The 20,787-nt window shown below is 52.1% G+C and overlaps 9 protein-coding genes across 9 annotated transcripts; 6 read left to right on the forward strand and 3 right to left on the reverse strand.

Annotated features, from left to right (window-relative positions):
• Nucleotides 1–5,958: 5,958 nt before the first annotated feature.
• MIND_00673000 (Protein kinase domain-containing protein) lies at nucleotides 5,959–7,386 on the reverse strand (the record flags this gene model as incomplete). The annotated part of the gene is made up of 6 exons (XM_037363446.1): nucleotides 5,959–6,051; nucleotides 6,101–6,319; nucleotides 6,368–6,683; nucleotides 6,740–6,777; nucleotides 6,833–7,105; nucleotides 7,156–7,386. 6 exons carry the CDS (start codon nucleotides 7,384–7,386, stop codon nucleotides 5,959–5,961), a joined length of 1,170 nt encoding a protein of 389 aa, XP_037219090.1.
• A 326-nt stretch (nucleotides 7,387–7,712) lies between these two features.
• MIND_00673100 (uncharacterized protein) lies at nucleotides 7,713–8,868 on the reverse strand (the record flags this gene model as incomplete). Its single annotated transcript, XM_037363447.1, has 2 exons — nucleotides 7,713–7,751; nucleotides 7,798–8,868. The coding sequence occupies 2 exons, from the start codon at nucleotides 8,866–8,868 to the stop codon at nucleotides 7,713–7,715; spliced, it is 1,110 nt and encodes a 369-aa protein (XP_037219091.1).
• Nucleotides 8,869–8,954: 86 nt separating this feature from the next.
• On the forward strand, nucleotides 8,955–9,753 carry MIND_00673200 (Ribosomal protein; the record flags this gene model as incomplete). Its single annotated transcript, XM_037363448.1, has 2 exons — nucleotides 8,955–9,646; nucleotides 9,693–9,753. The coding sequence occupies exons 1-2, from the start codon at nucleotides 8,964–8,966 to the stop codon at nucleotides 9,751–9,753; spliced, it is 744 nt and encodes a 247-aa protein (XP_037219092.1). The 5' UTR covers nucleotides 8,955–8,963.
• A 191-nt stretch (nucleotides 9,754–9,944) lies between these two features.
• On the forward strand, nucleotides 9,945–11,951 carry MIND_00673300 (Transcription factor; the record flags this gene model as incomplete). The annotated part of the gene is made up of 7 exons (XM_037363449.1): nucleotides 9,945–9,961; nucleotides 10,007–10,118; nucleotides 10,174–10,343; nucleotides 10,389–10,500; nucleotides 10,554–10,867; nucleotides 10,928–11,266; nucleotides 11,315–11,951. The coding sequence occupies 7 exons, from the start codon at nucleotides 9,945–9,947 to the stop codon at nucleotides 11,949–11,951; spliced, it is 1,701 nt and encodes a 566-aa protein (XP_037219093.1).
• Nucleotides 11,952–12,375: 424 nt separating this feature from the next.
• On the forward strand, nucleotides 12,376–13,516 carry MIND_00673400 (1-acylglycerol-3-phosphate o-acyltransferase; the record flags this gene model as incomplete). The annotated part of the gene is made up of 3 exons (XM_037363450.1): nucleotides 12,376–12,731; nucleotides 12,779–13,128; nucleotides 13,173–13,516. Exons 1-3 carry the CDS (start codon nucleotides 12,385–12,387, stop codon nucleotides 13,514–13,516), a joined length of 1,041 nt encoding a protein of 346 aa, XP_037219094.1. The 5' UTR covers nucleotides 12,376–12,384.
• A 437-nt stretch (nucleotides 13,517–13,953) lies between these two features.
• MIND_00673500 (Serine/threonine protein phosphatase 2C) lies at nucleotides 13,954–15,103 on the forward strand (the record flags this gene model as incomplete). Its single annotated transcript, XM_037363451.1, has 4 exons — nucleotides 13,954–13,993; nucleotides 14,055–14,399; nucleotides 14,453–14,635; nucleotides 14,688–15,103. 4 exons carry the CDS (start codon nucleotides 13,954–13,956, stop codon nucleotides 15,101–15,103), a joined length of 984 nt encoding a protein of 327 aa, XP_037219095.1.
• Nucleotides 15,104–15,671: 568 nt separating this feature from the next.
• MIND_00673600 (NAD(P)-bd-dom domain-containing protein) lies at nucleotides 15,672–16,741 on the forward strand (the record flags this gene model as incomplete). The annotated part of the gene is made up of 2 exons (XM_037363452.1): nucleotides 15,672–15,743; nucleotides 15,797–16,741. 2 exons carry the CDS (start codon nucleotides 15,672–15,674, stop codon nucleotides 16,739–16,741), a joined length of 1,017 nt encoding a protein of 338 aa, XP_037219096.1.
• Nucleotides 16,742–17,001: 260 nt separating this feature from the next.
• On the forward strand, nucleotides 17,002–18,564 carry MIND_00673700 (uncharacterized protein; the record flags this gene model as incomplete). Its single annotated transcript, XM_037363453.1, has 1 exon — nucleotides 17,002–18,564. The coding sequence occupies one exon, from the start codon at nucleotides 17,002–17,004 to the stop codon at nucleotides 18,562–18,564; it is 1,563 nt and encodes a 520-aa protein (XP_037219097.1).
• Nucleotides 18,565–19,118: 554 nt separating this feature from the next.
• MIND_00673800 (Abhydrolase-3 domain-containing protein) lies at nucleotides 19,119–20,333 on the reverse strand (the record flags this gene model as incomplete). The annotated part of the gene is made up of 9 exons (XM_037363454.1): nucleotides 19,119–19,190; nucleotides 19,246–19,300; nucleotides 19,347–19,521; nucleotides 19,566–19,645; nucleotides 19,693–19,889; nucleotides 19,937–19,997; nucleotides 20,047–20,202; nucleotides 20,253–20,266; nucleotides 20,313–20,333. 9 exons carry the CDS (start codon nucleotides 20,331–20,333, stop codon nucleotides 19,119–19,121), a joined length of 831 nt encoding a protein of 276 aa, XP_037219098.1.
• Nucleotides 20,334–20,787: the final 454 nt, after the last annotated feature.

Consider the following 20,787-nt stretch of genomic DNA (forward strand, 5'->3'; position numbering starts at 1 on the left):
GGGTTCGCTAACTTCTACCGCAGGTTCATTCGGGACTTCTCGACCCTTGCGCGCCCTCTTTTCGTGCTCACCAAGAAGGACCAGCAATGGACTTGGGGCGACGCGGAGGCCTCCGCGTTCCAAGCGATCAAGGACGCGGTCACCTCGGAACCGGTCCTGGCGATTCCGGACGACACACGGCCTTTCCGACTCGAGGCGGACAGCTCTGATTATGCGACGGGGCGGTTCTTTCACAATCCGCCCCGGACGGGAAGTGGCACCCTGTAGCATTCTATTCCAAAAGCTTAAATGATGTCCAGCGCAACTACGAAATCCACGACAAGGAGATGCTCGCGATCATCCGCGCACTCGAGGAGTATAGACACTTCCTCGAGGGCGCCCGCACCCTGTCGAGATTTGGACTGACCATAAGAATTTGGAGTACTTCAGGAAGACGCAACACCTCAACCGGAGACAGGCCTGGTGGTCTCTGTACCTCTCCCGGTTCGACTTCACGCTGCACCACAAGCCTGGCCGCGATATGGGTCGGCCTGACGCCCTCTCCCGGAGACCCGACCACGGAGTCGATTCCGACAACTCCGATGTCGTCCTTCTGCGGCCTGAACTCTTCCACGTCCGCGCACTCGAGGGCGTTTCCGTTTCCGGTCCCGGCTCTGAACTCCTCCGTGACATCCGTGATGCCCTCTCCGGTGAGCCTGACCTGGAGGAGCCCGTCGCACTAGCGGCCCGGCAACTTCTTAAGGTTCAAGGTCAAGCTCGAGGCCCCCGCTCCTCACGTTCTGACGAGTGGGCCGTCTCCGGCGGTCTTCTCCATTTCCGAGGAAAGATCGTCGTACCAAAAGACAAGGACCTCCGGAGACGCATCATCGAGCTCTGCCATGACACCCGAGTCGCCGGACACGCAGGTCGTTTCAAGACCTTGGAGTTGGTCTCCCGGAACTACTGGTGGCCTCAGATGTCTCGCCATATCGGCCGGTATGTTGCGACCTGTGACTTGTGCTGTCGCACCAAGGCACTCCGGAGACTGCCCCACGGAGAGCTGCACCCCACGGAAACGCCCCCGGAACGCTGGCATACCGTCTCCGTCGACTTCATCGTAGAGCTCCCCGAAGCCCATGGGTACGACGCGATCATGGTCGTCGTTGACACCCTCGGAAAGCGCCCACTTCTCAGAGTGTCATACGACGGTCGATGCAGTAGGGGCAGCCCGCCTCTACTACCGGAATGTCTGGCGGCACCATGGGACTCCGGAGAAGTACGTCTCCGACCGCGGCTCGCAGTTCATCGCGGACTTCACCCGAGAACTTTGGCGTCTAATCGGCATCAAGCCCGCCACGTCCACCGCGTACCACCCGCAGACAGACGGTCAGACAGAGCGCGTCAACCAGGAGCTGGAGCAGTACCTGCGGATCTTCACCAACTACCAGCAGGACGACTGGGATGAGCTGATTCCGGCAGCGGAGTTCGCCTACAACAACCATGTTCACTCCTCCACGCAGCAGGTCCCCTTCATGACGGACACGGGACGGCTCCCGCGCATGGGCTTGAACCCGGAGTCCGTTCCGCCATGGAGTCAGTGAACGAGTTCCGCGACCGGATCGCCACTGGTGTTGCTGAAGCCAAGGCCCGCTCACTAAGGCCAAAGAGGAGTACAAGCGCTACTACGACCGGAGACGGACTCCGTCTCCGGAGTTTAAGGTTGGCGACCGTGTTTGGCTGGATGCCTCTGACATCAGGACGACTCGCCCCTCGGAAAAGTTCTCCCATCGCCGCCTTGGACCGTTCAAGATAGTCGCGGAGATCAGCAAAGGTGCCTACAAGCTCGACCTCCCTCCGCGCTACTCGAAGCTCCACCCGGTCTTCCCCGTCGTCAAGCTCGAGCTCGCTCAGGGACGACCCCTTCGACGGACGCCCGGCTACGACCAGCCCCCTCCGGACCTCGAGGACGGAGTCCCGGAGGGGAAGTAGAGGAAATCCTGGACGCAAGGGTGAGGTATAAGCGGCTGAACTACTTCGTCAGATGGAAAGGCTACGACGCATCACACACGACCAATGGGTCCGCTTCAACCGCGTCTTCGCCCGGAGAAAATTGCGGAGTTCTATCGTAAGTACCCTGGCAAGCCACGACACATCGCCTCCGCGACCTTCGACTCGATTCCGTTCCGGTCTATGCGTCGGGACGCCGCATTCAAAGGGGGGTGATGTCAGGGGAACCTCCCTCTCGGCCCCTCGGAGACGCCTCCGATTCCGGTCCGACTCGGTTCCGTCTCCGGTCCGGCCCTCCATCTCGCCCGCACAATCACCGATCCGTCAACGCCCTCCCGACGGTCGCCCTGGGACCCTGCCTGCGACGCCGCCCAAGCCTTCTGTGCCCGACAGCGGCAGCTACGGACAAGCAGTATATAGTCAGCTACCTAGCAGGCGGACCCTTAGAGTTTCTTCTCTTTGGATCCTCCCCTGCTAGGTCAGCTTCATTTGTATTCGCTTACCAATGTTCACGCTTTGGATCCTCCCCTGCTAGGACCTTGATCTCAGGCCTCCGGGGTTGCCCTTACATTACAGATGAAATGCCTGTCTATTGTACAACATCTGCACCTAAATTTCCCACTTTCCATCCCAGCGAATCACTTCTAGTTCAAAGGGTTTCGGGACTGAAAGCTGAAGAGTTGACCGTATACTGCGTGCTAGTCAAGAATGTCTGGATTGGCCGTGATACACCTCTTACTGGTCTTTCTCAAGGTCAAAAGGTTATTTTAGGACCCTTTGCTTTTCATGGTAAACGCAATGAGTCGGTGCCTGGGCCCCAGTTACTCGACTTCAGCAAGAGCAAGGGCAACTTAATAGAATAGAAGTTGAAAAAGAGAAGCCTTACAACGGCAGTACAATGGGACCTCATAGACTGGTAATACACCATTCCGGAGAGTATAAAGCCGGGCAAAGACTGTATATGGGTTTCCAAGACGGTAGCCCCTGTGATCACATTTAAGATTTTGACATTGCCTATAGGGAGGCAATAGCATATAAGCCCCTGAAAAAGGCGAGATTTACAGAGAGATAAAGATAGTAATTTATACCTAATTGCCGAACCTAAGGTTTGGCTCTATAGAATCATGTTGAAACCAGCCCCCCCATATCGGGAATGGCTGTGCATTTCTATAACCCTTTTGGGACGAGCTACGTCATATCATGTGGTGCTGGCCACGGTCTTCCTTGGCTTATTATGTAAGGTTCAGCACCTGCCGCTTGCGGCCTTATCCCTCCTCATTTATGTTCTGGTCCATACACTTTTAGGTATTCATCGACCTCTTGCTGAAGTAACAACCCCTTCCAAGTCTCAATATGATCTCTGAGAGTCTCCCATAGCAATGAGACTTCATGTGGTGAACCCACTAAAGTGGCTAGCAAATCTGCAACATCCTTTGGAAGACTAAGTGACTGGCCAGCATATTTCGGCTGATGACATAGCTTGATATAATCTCAAAGTCTTTTGACTATAGATATGTAAAGGAGGAGGTTATGCAGCTGTTCAGGTGCTGCTAGTGCCATTTGTGCAAGTTCAGAGAGAGCTATAGCCATGAGAGCTGAGAACAAGAGTTATCAAGATATCATCAAGATAAGAACGCTTTGATTTATAATATACTTTTCCTATAGGATGAATCTCACTGGTTCCTGCAGGATTGTTTCAAAATATTCCTATAGGATGAATCCTATAGTTTCCTGCAGGATTGTTCTTCCTACAGGATTGGTTTCAGAAATTTCCTACAGGATAATCACATAGTTACCTGCAGGATTGTTTCTTAGAGCTTCCTACGGGATTTTTTTTTCAAAATTTTCCTATAGGATAACTAACTATCTTCCTGTAGGATAAGTTTCTTAGTTTCCTGCAGGGTACTTTCCTACAGGCCTTCGATTTACCATTTCAGGTTACCTACAGTATATATACAGTATCCTATAGGAAGTAATGTAGGCTTCCTGCAGGAAATTCCCATGGGAAATTCCTATGGGACAGTCCCATGGGAACGTGCACAGGATTGGCACCTTTCTGGGAGACCGACGCTTGATCTGGTGATGGGCCATCAGCCATCAGCCTGTTGCATGCACACAACTGGTTGTGCCCGGGGGGTTGAGCAGGGTTCACACCAGGCAGTCAATGGGTTTGCACCAGGGATTGGCCATTATCCACATGGGCACAAGGATGCTAGTACCTGGGGAGGACTGTACAAATACCCAGGGAAGATAACCATCGCCCCCACCGGCCGGCTCCCCGGAGCACGTGGGAACTTTGCCGACTGCCATCTTTTCTAGGGTGCAGTTTTTAAATATTTGAGTATTAAAAAACGGTTTATAATTTTTGGTAGCCCAAACTAGTGTTTATAAACTGGTTTATAAACCAGGCAACCAAACATGTGATATCTTTGATGTCACGATATAAATTTTTCCAGCCTTACATTCTAGCTGAAAGGGTTGCCTTCATACCTCTTTTCTCTCAGTAACCTGTGGTACAGGTGATAATTTACTATATATAATGTACAGGACTTATAATCAATAATGTTGATCAGTTGGATCACTTAAGTCATGTGACTAGCCAGGTTTATAAACCAGAGACCTAGTGAAATCTTACTAAACCAGTGTTTATAAACCGGTTTGTAAACCAGATCAAAAAACTGCACCCTAATCTTTTCCTTCCCTTTCCATCTTCCCCTCCTCGAGCTTGCCTCGAGCATCCCTCCCGCCTCGCCAATCCCAGCTGCAAATAAACTGCCGGATCGAGCCGCTGACGCCAATGCACACGCAGAGATGGTGGCAGTCAAGGCCACTTACCTCTTCCTTCCACCTACCACTCGCAGCAGGGCTGGGTCGTGTATTGGCCGTGTAGCTGCAGCGCGGCCAGCATGACCACCACTCTCCCCCCCCCCCCCCCCCATCTTCTCCGCCAACCCAACCTCCCAGCCCACCTTCTTCTCCCAGCCGACCTCCCCGCTCGCTGCGTGCTCAAACTTGAGTCCGCGCTGGGGCGGATTCTCATGCCGCTTGTTTTCATGGCGGGCGGGCAGGTAAGGGCGGACTGGCTCCCTTCCTTGTTTGTTTGGGCCGGGTGGAGTCTCGCCCGCCACCCTGGGTACCAGCTGGCATCCGCCCAGGCACTTGTTCATGTGTGCCCGGGCCATATGGGCCGACCGATCCGGGTGGACACGGGCAAGTGCCTGGGGTCATTTTTTTGGTGGCACCAGGCACTCGTTTGGTTGTACTTGGGCAGACACAAGGGAGCGCCCGGGGGGACTGAGGCTGTCCCCCCGGGTTCTCGTTTGTCTGCACCAGGGCGGATTCTCTTCAAGTTTGGCCAGGGGTTAGATGTCATATGTGCTATGTACAGACTTTGTATGTCATGTAGGTAGTTACAATGTAATTGTTTACTTTTCAAAGCAAATTATTCATCTTGTTGCATTGCTTAGAGATGTAAGTAATGCCTATGATAGATATACCAATGAACAGTGGAATGTTTATATGCCCCAGAGGTAGAACACTATGTGTAACAGGGGCAGACAGCAAATATGCCCCCATGGAATCCTATGGCTCCCCCCGGGAATGTCATGCATGCACCAGGTGATGACCCCAGTTACCCCCGTGCAATGGTGTTCAGGTGCATGGTGCACTCGAGGGAAGGTGTATGCGACAGGCCTGTCTCATGGCCGATGGCCCATCACCAGATCAAGCGGTATTCTGGAGCGCTGAGCAGACAATCATCGACTTTCAAGTTGAGCAGCTTCAAGGTCAACTTTCACCGGTACTGCTATATATGAGGAGAGTCCCTACAGTATTCGCGATCCAAAACGCTGAGTCTGGTCATGTAGTTGATTCAGTTGAAACGATTACTAAAACTATGACGCGTCTCAGGCTAAATAAGTTCTTCAGTAGACATCTGAACCCGACGATTCCAAACGCAATTTATTGAACAATCTAGGATCCCTGCGACATCTCCCTCTTCTTCATGAACGTAGAGGACGGCAACTCCCATGGGTGCACTCCATACAACGCATCATCACGTTCGTCCTGTTCGGGGGTTAGCATCTCCAAATGAAGCAAGCGGAGAAACACCCACCCTCCAGTCATACCGATACCCGCCGAGCTTTTGGCGGTCTGCTTTGTGTTTGGGAGTGGCAGCGGTGTCCCAGATCTGTTCGCGGAGCTGCTGGGGAGGTATCGCCTCAACAATGCTACGGAGGCGTTCCAAAGCTTGTGTGGGCGATATGCGCTGGGTGGGCTCGGCCACCGTCATCCCGTCGGCCACTGGACGGAAGATCTCCAAGTCGAGGTAGCACTGATAACGGTTAAAGCATCACGGAATTTTACTTAAGGGAGAACAGACATAGATGATTTTATGAATCGTCAACCCAAGCTGGTAAATGTCGACGGGGAATGGGTTGTAGGACACATTGTCGGACAGCTCGGGGATCTCCGGAAACGTGCGCAGCTTTCCTTTGACCCGCGCCGTGTCTTTGCCGTTTGGGAAGCGGTGGGAGAGGCCAAAGTCGATGTAGTAGTACGGGACCGGCCCGACGGCGCACCGGTCTCGCCAGCGGAATAGACCGGGGTGCCCCTGATGACTTCTGCTTTCGCCAAAATGTGAGCCCTCGGGGACCACACGCGACTCGTCCATAAGCATGTTCTTCCGCGCTATATCCCTTTATGAATTTATTCATGGGCTCATTTGGTAGGGAAGGAACTTGAACAGCCTTACAAATGTGCAATGTTGTGTTCGTGCATGAACTCCAAGCCCTACAACAGAGATAAATCAGAAAAAACAGGCTTGAACTTCAGAAGTGAGCTTTACCTCTATATACTGTGTCATGCACTCGACGAATTCAAGACGACAGTGGAATGGCGGATAGTCGATTTCGCGCGCATAGGGGGTAACGAGGAAGCTCCAGGGAGTGTCGGGCATAACCATGACATCGAGCAGCGGAATTGTGTGGTTTCTGGGGTCGCTGCGCAGCTCGGGCGAGTCCAGGTATCGATGAATCGTCGCTTCGCGGCTGTTGGTAGGGAAACGCTTGACCACCACCTTCGTGTTGTCTGACACACGGACGGCGTCCAGGGCATACAACTGTGTGGTGATGTTTTCTTTAGTGGTCCACAGCTTAGCAATTGACGAACGACGAAGCTATGCAGATCATCTTCTCTGTCCATGGCTTTCTGGGTCGTCCCAAATTTCCACCACTTGCGTTTCACCGGGGCGTTCCAGTAGAGAGACCGCCATTTAGGGTTGTACCGTGGACGAAGCATATATCCGTGCTGTAGAAGAAAAGGCTGGTATTCGACCCATTGCTTCTCTGAATCGAACAAGTAAGGATGTAGTTCGTCTGGTTCTTCCAAGTTCAAAGACATCAGCAAGTTATCCGTTGCATTGAAACCTAGACATCAGTTAGTATGCCCTCAAGAAATCCCAATACCATTTTTTTTCTATCATAAAGTATTACAAGTAGTACGCTGAGAGTTCGTTAAAAGAGCAGCGAGTTGAGTCGCCGCGATATTTTGTGGCGGACTGTCTGGAAAGGGGGTATGCGGGTAGGAGGTATGAGTGTGTAGATGTAAGGATGGCTGGTAGTACAGAAATGCGCGGTTGAAGGCACTAAGAATACACGGTACAATGGAATGCAAAACCGAACGAGGGAAGGATAACATGGCGAACGTTGGGCCAATGCGAGAAAAGTCTAGATGATGTCCCAGAGATCTTCCAGAGCACAGCAGAACTACAGGAGTTTCAGAAACAGACGATCAAAATTAGATCGGGCAAACCTTTCCGCATGCAACACTCGCACTCAACGCATACTCGGAAATACTGATCTTCTCATCGACATAGGCGTCAGCAAAATCGTCCCGCCCTCTGGCCATCGCGCCAACAAAAACAGCAATCGAATGTGTTGTTGGCAACGCTTTGAGATACGTCGATAGTTTTACGGTCGGTGCATCTCCAGACAGCGTAAGTTTGATAGTGTTAGGTGGGAGATGGTCGATGACAGGATTGCGGACAACTTTCAGCAGCTTTTCTGGGCCGTTGACGCCACGAATGCTGAGTTTGTGGAGGAGCTGGACCATCAGGCCAGAGAATCGCTTGAAGGTGCGTGGAATGCGGACAGATGGATTGACCTCGATGAGGACACCTTTTGCGGTATGGATGAAGACCTGCAACAGGCCTGCCTTGTTCAGCGGGGAGTCGAGGAGGGTCAAAAGACATTGGTGGGTGATGTCTGGCCGGGCATCGGCAATGTCGCGACCAGTTTTGGCCAGGATGCCTTGGTGATCGTCGCAATTGAGCAAAGTGTATTTAACTTCGGTTTCGCCTCCAGGACCACGTTTCGATTTCGAGGAAGAAGGGCCAGAAAGGCGGTATGCCTCGAGGCACGCTTGCTCGAGAATTACATAGAGTCGTCGCTGGCTGGAGGCAGCTGCAATTCCAGAGCGGGGGACATGGGCCTGGACGGGCAGCATGGATGGGTTGGCTGGCGGTGGCGGGAGCTGTGGATTGTCCATTTTTCGGGCGGGAAGTTTTCGTGTCGGTCTGTCGGGTAATGGGAGCCCACGCTGAAGAATAGTTATGCCCTTTTTGGAGACGGGCGCTTGAATCTCGTCTTCTTCGTCTTCTTCTGGCACGGGTGGCTCGGGGTCTACAGTGTCCTCTAAATCGCTGCCGTCGTCGTCACCGTGAGGTGGACTTTTTTGTCGGCGCCGTTGTGTGGGGCGTTCGCCTGGAGTACTTTTTGGTCTTGGGGGAGGGTCTAAAACGGGATGAAATGGATTTGTTGGCGAAGACGAAAGAGATCGGCGGCGGCGACGTTGAGAGGGAATAGGAACGGGGTCGATGGTCATGGAGGTGTGAAGCAGCGAGGCAGCTAAGCGATTCCCCACGAGATTGGAGAAATCGAGAGCAAGCCGTGACAAAAAACGAGTCACGCGGAAAAACTATGCTGTCACTCCGCCAATTCGCGCGACTGCGACGAATACCTCTGCATCATGCTCGTTCGGTCGTGTCCCAGTCTGTGTCAGACAAGTCGACAGCTGATAATGCACTCGGCGCTCTCGGGCTAGACGACTCTATTGCGCCCACGGTCAAAGCAGAAGAACCAGTCGAGGACTGGATGTTACTTCAGCCACTTGACACCAATGGTCGGGGCCGTCGTCGCGAGCCGCTGCTCAATATTCCACCGCCAGAAGACCCTCTCCTTCATCTCCTCGCTTCAATGATCATGACCCACGGGGAACGCGCTAAAGCCAATCGCATTGTCTCGAATACTCTCCTTCACATCTACACCCTCACTCGGGCGCCACCACTCCCAATTCTGCGCCAGGCGGTACTATATGCATCTCCAGCCGTCAAGACGATGACGAGGACCCATGGCGCGAAAATTGTGCATACGCCGATAGCTTTGAGCGAGAAGCAACGGACGCATTATGGTATCAGTATGCTGCTAGAGGCTGCAAAAAAGAGAACTGGAAGGAGGCTAGAGGAGAGATTGGCCCGGGAGATGGTGGACATCCTACAAAAGGTGCACACCTCCATAGAAGCCAACCAGCGGTCGGGCAACGTCAGCTGGGGTGGCGCGTTGGACAAGAAGATGGAGCAGCATCGGTTTGCAATGGTCAACAGGTGTGTGGTATCCTTTTTTGTATCCAATCAAGCTGACAGAAAGCAGAGGAGGCGTCAGAATCGCTCCAGGAGCTATGAATGCAGCGGCAATTGCCCAGGCAGCGTAGAGTGGCTCCCTTCTCTGTCCAGCTCTTCATACGTGTACAACCAGTTTTTAATAAACATCTTATCATACAAGTTCTGTAAATTTTCCAGAATGCTCGGATGATGATGATAACGATCAAACTCGAACACGTGATCGTTGATCCACCTCTTCCTCTCCGACTGTACTTAGCGTACCTCTACGGGCGGCACCCACATGCCTGCCGAGAATGAGTAAGCTTAGCTATCCTCATCTCTGGCCTCTGATATTCATTGCAGAATGCATGCCTCGGAGTTTACCCCAGAAGACGATCAACACTTGGCAAAGTTCCTTGCGACGCATGAACGCGGCAGGACTGGCCAGAGACTGTATGATCGTTTGGTAGAAAATGTGCGTAGCACGCATACTAGTTTGTTCTCGATGGACTGACGCTGCGCTACGCTAGCCAGATAAATGGCCGTGGGCGGCGCGACATTCGAGAGTGAGCTGGAAGGCACGCTATCGAGAGAGGAGACAAGAGCTCGATGAGCTCATAGGAAAGTATCTCCGCTCCAAATCGAAAGCAGTCGCCGCTTCTTCCAATGCCAAGGCTTCGTCCTCGAAGAGACCTCCTCGGTGCGTAGTGCCTTGGTCAAATTACCAGCGCTCACTTCTTGGTAGAGTCTGGTTCACGCAGGAGGATGAGGAACACTTCGCGCACTACCTTGCAGAACACTGTCCGACTAACCAAGGTCGTCATGCAAAAAAGCTGTACGAGCAACTTTGCGAAAACGTGAGCGGCACCACACCACTTTTCCTCTCGTCTTCAACAGCATATATCCACAGACAGACAACCAGTGGCCCTGGGCACAACGGCATCCACAAAGAAGCTGGTATCATCTTTATCTCCGACGCCAGGAACGGTTTAACGAGCGAATTTCGGAAATTCAGCTCACGAAACGGGGGAAACGTGTTATGGAGGTGTACATTGAATCACGAACTGATGACGCAAAAATAAAGAAAGCTACTCCACGGCTATTGCTTGCAGAGGAAGAGGAGGAATCTGGCTCGGATACTAAACAAACACTAAAGCCCGAAGATCCACAGGCACCCACCGCTTCCCTCCCGCTCGTAGAAGTTCTTCAAGAATCCCAATCAACGTGAGTCAAGTCCCACTTTTACTTTCACAAGTCTATCCTCAATGACACACTTTCTTTCAGTGACGCATCCCAATCTCAAGACTCCATGGAAGTGGACCAACTCCTAAGCGACGACGAGAACAGTAATAACTCCTCAAAAATCATTTCTGGATCGCTACATCCTGTCTGCTTGGAGGAACCCGACAGCGAAACCCGGTCCTCAAAGACTATTAGCACCAAACCTCCGATTAGACCTGATCGTTCTCCCCTGGACCAATTGCGCTGGATGAGTCCGGAGAAGGATGAAATGGATGATTCGGTTTGTTCTGACCAGACTAGCTCTCATCAATCCGCCCCGAATGGCCCTATAAAACCGACTTCAGAAGTAAAAGCTGACATTTTAGTTTCAAGTATATTCACGTTCGTCGAGCGTTCTCTTTCCTTTTCTGCTTCTGACATGCTTGGTAGAATTAAATGTTCTCAACAAGAGAACGCCATTGCGTCGTCCTCAAAGCTTACCCTCTCAAGATTCACACCTGCTTCAGCCACAGCAAACCAAAAACGAGACTTTCCAATAACGTCGCAGCCCGATTCAGGCAGTGCCTCTTCACGTACTGCAGACCTGCGGCCTGAATCTATTGCTCCGCTCTCTCGTTCCTCTGTTCCGATCATTGGCGTATCAGCACTTGGAGAACGAACGAACCAAACCCCATCGTCTTTCCTCACACTAACAGCGCCAGAATGGCACGAGTCGAGTTCAACCTCTTCTCGTCCAGCCGGGACAGAGACCAACGATGCATCGTTGTCATCCCGCTTAGAAGGGGGAAAAGACTCCGCGTCTGCCCGGCCCCAAGAGCTGAATATTTCCACCCCATCTGAACAACCCGAGTTCGACTGGCAAGAGTTTTTATTCTCTGAGAAGACGCAACAAAATGTCGATGTGTTGTTGGATCCGACAACGATGTCACCACCTCGCCCTCGCCCAGATCGACATGCTCAAGTGGCAGTATACGAGCCTACGCCATTATTCTTCAAGGAGAAGGGGCGAAGGACCAGAGTACGGCGCGATCGACGCAGGGAGATTGAAAATCGACGCCCAAGTTGACTGGGATGATTTAGGCTTTTTCTGATGCGTGGCCAAGCCCGAAACTGGTCTTGTGATATGGCTGGGCAACGTGTTTTCAGCGATGGAGGCCGTTGTTTGTGCCGGTCTGTTTAGCAAATAGCAATGCTTCTAACTTAGCGTCTGGGTTGCTGGGGATTGATCGTTGGGGATGAGGTCGCTACCTTGTCTTTACCACACGAAAATAGTCTTTGTTTGTACATAAGTATGTAGGAATCCGAGTGTTCCAGCTCGAGCTCGTAAGGAAGCGTGTGCAGTCATGTGGCGACCATAAAAATCGAGTCGAATGCCAGTGTGGGTGTCGGATGAGAGCCGTTGGAAGTGGGGAAGATGTGTTGCGACGTAACGATAATTTTCGCGTTTCGGCATGCCCAGAAATCCAAATTTGGAATTTCTCTCTTTCCTCTCTCCCTTCATGGCGATGTTGCTTTCCCTACTGGCGTACGCGTCTGTTCCACTAATCGCCCTCCAATACATTCCTTCCGGCCGGAATTTGACTCGCAGGGTCGCGTATGTGGTTTCTATGAGCCTTTGTGGGTTAATGGGCCTGCCCTACCTTGTGGTCATGTTACCCGTGGGGCAACGGTACAGCGTCCATTGGGCTGTCGCGCGGACTTTCTACTATGTTGCTGGCGCAATCTTCGGTCTACGTGTCGAAATAGAAGGGGAGGAATACTTGCGGGACACAAACGATGGCGGGGCGTTACCGGCAATTCTAATGGCAAACCACCAGAGCATGCTCGATATACTCCCTGTTGGAGGGTGCGCAACCCTATTCTGTCCCCGGATTGGCTAACTGCTTCCCCCAGAACGATGCCGAAGCGAGCCTCCATCATGTCGAAAAAATCCTTGCAGTATACGCCGTTGGGTCCCTTCATGTTGCTCTCCGGGGCCGTATTCGTCGATCGGGGCAACTCCGCAAGCGCGTTGCGCTCCCTGGACTTGGCCGTGCAAAAAATGCGGGAGAACCGACTTTCCCTTTGGCTATTTCCCGAAGGGACCCGACATAGCACTGAAGCGCCGACCCTGCTTCCGTTCAAGAAAGGCGGCTTCCATCTTGCCATCCAGTCCGGCTTGCCCATTATTCCGGTCGTGTTTGAGAACTACTGGCATCTTTACCACAAGGGCGTGTTCGACAGCGGTGTTATTCGTGTTAAAGGTGCGATTTAATGGCATCCACTCTTTCCTCTGACACACCCGCAGTTCTCCCACCCATAAAAACAACTGGGCTCACTGTTGCCGACATTCCCGATCTCTGCACTCGTGTTAGAGAGCAGATGCTCACCACACTTATCGACATCTCTCGGAAAGTTCCATCTCCTTCGCAAGAGGCCAAGGACTCAACCTCATCGACGTTAATCACTGGGCAACCCGACGATGCAGCTGTTGACGCAGCTAACGCCCCGAAAGACGCGACACCGACTGTGCCTGTTGTTCCCAGTCACGAGTCTTTGGCAAGTCTCGTTAGCGGTAGCAATACCACTGCGTCAACTGGCGGTGGTGAGACGGAGGATGAAGATATGGTTGTGGTCAAGCGACCCAACTAGACGCGGAGATCTTGCATAACCATTCATTACAAATACTTAGGAGGGGGGTACAGGCTTGATCTGTAGTGTAATAATAAACCTATTGCTGTTGAAGCTTGTCACGGTCCTGAGCCCGACAACCAACTTAGAGGGGCGAGATTCTAGTATGTGTTGTATTGTGAAGGCATTGTGGCTGGCATGACAGGGCCGGCGAGCGGCCCGTTCTGTGACGTTTCTCTTTACTCTCTTTACCTCATGGTGGACACACAAAAGCTGCCTCCTGACGAGCGAGTACAATAGATGTCACCACAAAAGAGACTCCACGCGCTCTGCTCAGTTTGGCTGCATCCCCTGGGACCATTGGCGGAGTCGATTTCGTTTCTTTGCCGGGGTTGAATCGCGGCCTTGATGAAAAGGTTCCCAAGACTCAGGATCGACATACGGGAGAGCGGTGGGAGATGAAGGATGGTGTTTGGACGTTGGTTTTGGTTCTGGATGGTGAGCCAACTCCGCTGGTCTGGTCATTCAAGTTGCTTGCCCAATGCATCTCATTCTCTAGGTCATCTTGAATGCGCTTCGGCAGAATTCATGCTCGAGATGCTTCCCTCGACGATCAAACGGGCTCTGGAGTCCGTAATAGAGAGCTCAGACCCATTGGAGGACCAAGACATTGCGAAAGCTCTTTCGGAAAGCTTGATCTCCTTGGACAACAAAATAAAAGACGATTTTCTTGCCCTTCTCCCAGCCGACCTCACGGATTTTGACGCGGCCACGGCCTTGAAAGATGCGGACGGCAAGCCTCTTATTGAAGTTCAGCGCGCTATGACTGGAACCACTGTTGCTGTCGCTCTTATCGACCCTCGCAAGCGCATTCATGTCGCAAGTGTAGGAGACTGTGATGTCTGTATGTGAAAATTTTCTGATTCTCGTGAAATGGTCTAACAGTGCTAACGACAGTTCTTTGCTCTTCCAACTCAGAAGAAGAATGGACTTGCTCCGTTCTGAATACTCATCATCAGTGCTCTAACCCAGACGAATGTGCTCGGATTATAGCGGAACACCCCAACGACCCAGAATGCGTTGACATGAACCATCGGTCCGGAGTTCCTCGACTCCTTAGCATGCTGGTTCTGAGTCGCGGTATGTGTTGGTCCCATCGTGGTATTTTTTTCCCTTATCTTGTTTTCTGCAGCAATCGGAGACATCTACGGGAAAATCCCGAGGGAATTTGTCAGGGTTCTCGAGCTGGGATGGGGACAAAGCACGGTTCCCGATTTATCGCAAATCAAAACACCGCCCTACCTTTCCAACAGACCGGATGTCGTGCATACCAAGCTTCCTGGACAACAATTCCTCATCGTCGCGACAGACGGTCTCGATAATCTCATGCGACGACATCAGCACCTTCGGGAGGTGGAGCAGTCGGTTCTCGGTGTGAGTCTTGCGCCTGCCGTTGCCAAGGCTCAGTTGGCTGGGGAAAATCTAGCGGAAGCGGTTCTTTGGGAAGCCACGGGAGGTGACGCTATTGGAAACATTTCCGAGGGCTGGCTTTTGGGTACCTTCAATGGACGTTTGGATGACATTACCGTTGCGGTCGTTCCTTTGTAAAACGCATAAATAGACGTCTACGGTATCTACAGTTTGAATCACCAAATGTAGCCTGTTTTTTTTGGAAAGAGGACAAATCGTGAGAAGTGGACATGTGATCAGATTTCCCTTGCTTCTCCCCTCCACCCACTCTTTTTCCAGATGCGCAGAGGCCAACTACTACTACGAATTTGGAGCATGCGACACAGCCTGGGTCCTTTTCCGCGTCACGATCACGTTCTGCCGCTATGAAATGGGCGAGATTTCCGTGTGGGACCTTGAGGTGACAAATCGTGACATCGACTTCGCCTTCTGCTCTTCTTCCGTCCGTCCGCAAGTTTCGATTGGTCGCATTTGGTTCAGCATATTCCTTGCGCTCCGGCATATCCTAACTTGATATTGCGCTTCACCCTCGACCTCGTTAACACGATGAATCAGCATCTGACAGGCTGAGCAACTGTCTCAGCGCCACGGGCGGGTCCTCTCTTTTCCTCGGTCTGAGACGGATGTATCCCTCCCCCGTTTAACCGGACGAAAACTGCTTTAAAGCCCTCACGCTCGTGAGGCTAACTCATTCACTAAACACAACATGTCTCCCAAATTCGCCAAAGACCAGCCGACTGGATTCGTTAATCGTGTTGAGAAAGTCGCCATCGTTGGGGTCAGCACTTTGTTCTTCTTTTCTGTCGCTGTCTCAATGCTATTATTATCCAGGCTGGCGGTAGTATTGGCTCTTACTTCACCAAATCGCTTCTCGCGACCGGAAAGCATCAGGTCACCGCATTGGCGCGTGCTGGGAGCTCGGCAAAGCTAGCGGAAGGAGTGCATCGGGTCACCATCGACTACAACAACGAATCTACTCTCGTGGAGGCTCTCAAAGGCCAGGACTTCCTCGTCATCACCCTCGGAATCGGCGCTAGACTGGACGGCAACAACGCAGAGGCCAAACTCGTCAATGCAGCTGCGAAAGCTGGCGTGCCTTATGTCATGCCCAACGCCTATGGCCCGGACCCGCTCAACGCCAATCTGGTCGGCGACACTTTCACTTCTACGAGGGATGTTATTGAAGAGTTGGGCGTCAGCAGCTGGATTGCGCTGTCTACTGGCTTCTGGTACGAGTGGTCGGTCGCTTGTGAGGGCTATGACCGTTTCGGAATCGACTTTGATACGCGGACCGTAACATTCTTCGACGACGGGAAGGAGATCGTAACAACCTCGACTTGGGAGCAGTGTGGTCGGGCTCTGGCGAGCTTACTCAGTCTTAAGAGGCTTCCTGAGGACGAAAACGACAATGGCCCGACTGTTGACACGTGGGCCAACAAGGTTGCATATATTTCCAGCTTCAACGTCAGCCAGAAGGACATGTTTGAATCAGCTAAACGTGTCACGGGGACCTCTGATAAGGATTGGACGGTCGAGTATGTCAAGTCGGAGACGCGGTATAAGGAGAGCGTGGAGGCAATGAAGAAGGGCGACATGGCTGCTTTCGTGCGGCAGCTTTACACCCGCGTGTTCTTCCCGACTGGTGAGGGGGACCATTCCAAGCATGGGTTGGCGAATGCAGTGTTAGGTCTTCCTGAGGAGAACATTGACGAGGCAACGAAAGAGAGCTTGCGGTTAGTTAAGACTGGTGTGTTAAGTTACGCCACTCGTGGATAGATAGAAAGTTGTTGTATTATTATGCGCTGGTCTTCCAGACGAATGCATCTTGAATGTATCTGCCTTACATAAATCAAGCTGACTTCTGGATTTGTCCATACTCTGAAATTGATGACCCTGGCACAGTCCACGTGACAACTTCAGAGCTAGCGGTCAACCATCATCCTGCTTCAAGTTCATCTATGCCTGCCAGTGCATGATTCATAGTGCTTGCCCCGCACGTAGGAGAAGACCTCAATTTCCACTCACCGTAACTCACAATGCACTGGCCAAATTCACGCATTTTCTACGACATTCTGACCCAGTCTGCTTCACCCGGGTTCGAGATTCATGCACGGGCTCTCCTCGAGGAAGCAGAACACCAACTATCCTTGACAAATGCGCAGCCCGATCCTCTAGGTCATGGTCACGGGCAAACCCACCAGCAACTCGTAGCTCGGATTGCTGCTCTCAAATACGCGCTTTCTCCCGTCCGGAGACTACCCGCAGACATTCTTCTAGAAATCTTTCAGAGAGTGGTACCCTTAAATAACTCTCCCAGATTTCCCTACTGGTTTTCGTCTCCGAATACGCACTTTGACTGCGTCTTGCGGCTGGGCTCTGTCTGCTCATACTGGCGGCAGCTCATCATAACCGCGCCGCGTCTATGGCCCACAAGTATGAGCCTCAATGGATACAAACCCTCTTCATATGTGGATATCACTCGGCGTTTACTCCAGCACTCAAACCCACACCCTGTTGACATCACCATCGTAGGCTGTGCCTTGCGTTTGTCTGCGTCGTTGCAATCACATGTCACATTCACCGCCATAAGCATGGCTCATCGTTGGCGGCGGATCTCTGTGGAGTGCGATATTGTTCCTTTCCTCAAGGCTGTCCCATCATCAGGACCACTCTATCACTTGACTGAAATTGACCTCAAAGGCTTGCGATGGAACGAAAACGACAAGCCGTCGGCTTTCTTCCTGAATGCCCCCTTGTTAACCCACGTGAAGCTGGAGACGTCCCATCCCGTCAAGTTGCTGCTACCTTGGTCTCAGCTCACCAAACTCGAATTGGAGACTGTCGTTGGGTCTTCGGGGTTCCTGACGATTCTGGAGCAATGCATTTCCATGGCTGACCTTGGGTTGGAGGATATTATCTGCGAAGAAGTCGGTGTCTCCTATGCGTCTCTCCAGCAGCCCGATATGTCTCTGCTTGACATCGTTTCCCTGCCGCATCTGCGCGACTTGAAGGTCAACATGTTTGATTATGGAACATTCGAGCCTTTTTTTTGCCATTTCAGATTTCCTTCTTTACGAAAAGTTGTCATCCAGGCTATGGCAGGAATGGGACCTGACTTCGATGTATCCTTTCTGTCGTTTCTCCAACGATGTTTTGCTCTCGAGCACCTCGAAATTTTTGGCTGTGACCTTAACAGCACATTACTGGGCGAAATTCTCCTCTGCATTCCCTCGCTCACCTACCTCAATCTCCACTGCTGTTTCTACGGTGTAGACGACACCTTCTTTGAGCGGCTAACATACCGCGCTACGGACCTCAACCCGCCAGCACCCTGCCTTCAACGACTTCGTCTTGAAAGCGTTGGGCCTGGGGATCATTTTAGCGAAGATGTAATCCTAGCTATGGTCCGCTCGCGCTGGTGGACAAAGGATACTTTCCAAGCACTACCATTTCCGCCACACGTCGCACGTTGGCAGTACATACATATTTCGGCTGACGACTCGGGCCTCAAGGCGCCGCTTTCAGACGAGTTCAAGACCATAGTGGCGGAATTTCGCGCTGAAGGACTGACGTGTGAAGTCTTCCGCGCCCGGCAGTAGCCGCAGTACGACTAACAAAACACCGAAATGAAGCAATACTAATACGGACGAGTCGCTTGGCTGACGCCCAATTCATTTTCCAATTTCCTCTCATCAATTGGAGATGGGCCAAGATTGTATTGTGAATTTTTCCAAAATCCGGGCCTGTTTCTGAACATCTTCGTTACCTATATAACCACTAGTAGTAGGAAATTTACAAAGGTCCATTCACTTGTGACAACTTGAAGCCAACCACTTAACCACTTCGGAGTGTTAACACCCGGGTCAAGCGCTCACCCCGCAAGCTGGCACGCTATAGAGGCAGTTACTGTATCATTGCGAAATCTAACTCCTGAGGCCGATGTCCTGGCCATGGCCCGCTCGCGCTGGTGGACGAACACTGTGTTCCGGCAGCCCCTGCGTGATGCGTGTTGGCAGGAAATATTTCTCTCCGATGATCCTGCATCTCTACCACGTTTGCGGCCGCAGTGGCGGAGTTGTGCCTTGAGGGATCGATCTCAATCTAGGATGTTTAGATTCATTATTCCCAATATGACCACACGTTATAAAGATCTTCATTGCGCTTTCTCTGCCGCTCCAGCAAGCAGCCACCTCAGTCCCACACGATAGTCTTCATTCCATTTACGCTGCACCAAATCTCGTCAGCCTCTTGCGGCGAGAAGACCAGGACAGAATACTCACGGCTTCTGAAACGGTGGGGTAGAAATACGAGAAGCCGTGGGGAAGCCCCGGATAGCTGCAGACCAGTTATCAACCGTTCCCGAATGAGCGGGTATACATGCCTGGTGACTTTCGTCTTGACGCCCGCTTTGATGAGGAGGTCATTGTACAGAAAGGCCTCGTCACGGAGAGGGTCGAGTCCGCAGATTTGGAGGACGGCAGGGGCGAGCCCGTCGTGGCTGGCAAGGAGCGGAGAGAGGTCAGGTGACGAGGGAGATGCGTCGCCAGCCAACTTGTCTGTTTTGAAGTCAGCCATTAGCCGTTTGTAAAGTGGAACGCACCCCAGTACTTGTTGAGTGCTTCCGTGGACAAGATCGGCGCGAATTTGTTCTGCTCCGGTGATAATAGCTGACTTTTATACCTAGAGCGGGCATTTAGGCATATGGCTGCAAGATGGTTTCCACCTACTCTTCGGGAACTTGGGCAGCGTAGTGTAAAGACGGGGGGATCTGAAGAAGGTGGCCTGTGACCGGTCGTTGGCTGAAGAACGGGTCATCCCGAGCGCGATGCGCCAGAACGCCAACGATATGGGCCCCAGCTGACATGCCGCCCAAGACGAGTCCTTTCTTGACATCGGCCCGGAGGAGTTGGGCATTCTCTACTGCCTAGGCAAATTTGAACAGCGTTTACTTTGTTGTAATCAGAAACGCACCCATTTCAGCGCGGTGTAACTGTCGTTCACTTGGGTTGGATGGTGATAGACGGGGGCAAGGCTGGGATATATTCACAACTGCTAAAAGCCCGTTGATGATGATAACGCACCGATAGTCGACGCTAACGATGCTGACGCGGAGTTCATGAGCGATTGCACGCAATGGGTAGTCGTCGGTATCCAGATTGCCCGCAACCCAACCGCCGCCATGGGCCCAGAAATACAACGGAAACACTTCGTCTTCGTCCGTGGGGGTGGGGATGACACTGCGGAGAAGGATTTCGCCATTCTCTACGGCAATTTTCTAGTCCTTGACAGCGTATTCGGAGTCTACTCTGGTTGTCAGGTGCATGACACGAACACGAAACGACCACACCTTTGGGTAGCGTGCTTTCATGGGCCTTCCGCGCCCCTTCATTCATCCAATTCGTCAAAAAGACCCTCTGCCCTTCGACATCGTCGTCCGCTGGTATGTCCGCTGGTGGGGGTGTTTGCAACAGTGGGACCAGCTCCGGGTCGATTTCGGATAGGTAGGCGTATTGAGACATTTTCGTGTGGTTCAGCTGGTCGAGCAAAAGAGCGCGCAACTGGCGCCTTTTAATACTTCACCACCCAATGTCACCCATTGAGTTCATCGGTCCGTGTGGGACAATCCGCTGAGTAACCGGGGCTTCCATCTTGCGAAGATGAATAGGTTGTGCGTCTGTTTGTCATATGAAATATGAAGCGCACCTAGTAGTGGCTGGGTTTGCTTTCTAAGTGCGCCTTCAATGGATTATTCAACCGGGTGAAGGTTGTTACAGTGTCGTCTTGCTGCCTGATTCTACTGAGCCTTGAGCTTAGACGGACAG

The sequence above is a fragment of the Mycena indigotica genome (genome assembly GCF_014461135.1).
Source record: "Mycena indigotica strain 171206Taipei chromosome Unknown Mind.scaff0006, whole genome shotgun sequence".
In the NCBI taxonomy this organism is placed as follows: domain Eukaryota; kingdom Fungi; phylum Basidiomycota; class Agaricomycetes; order Agaricales; family Mycenaceae; genus Mycena; species Mycena indigotica.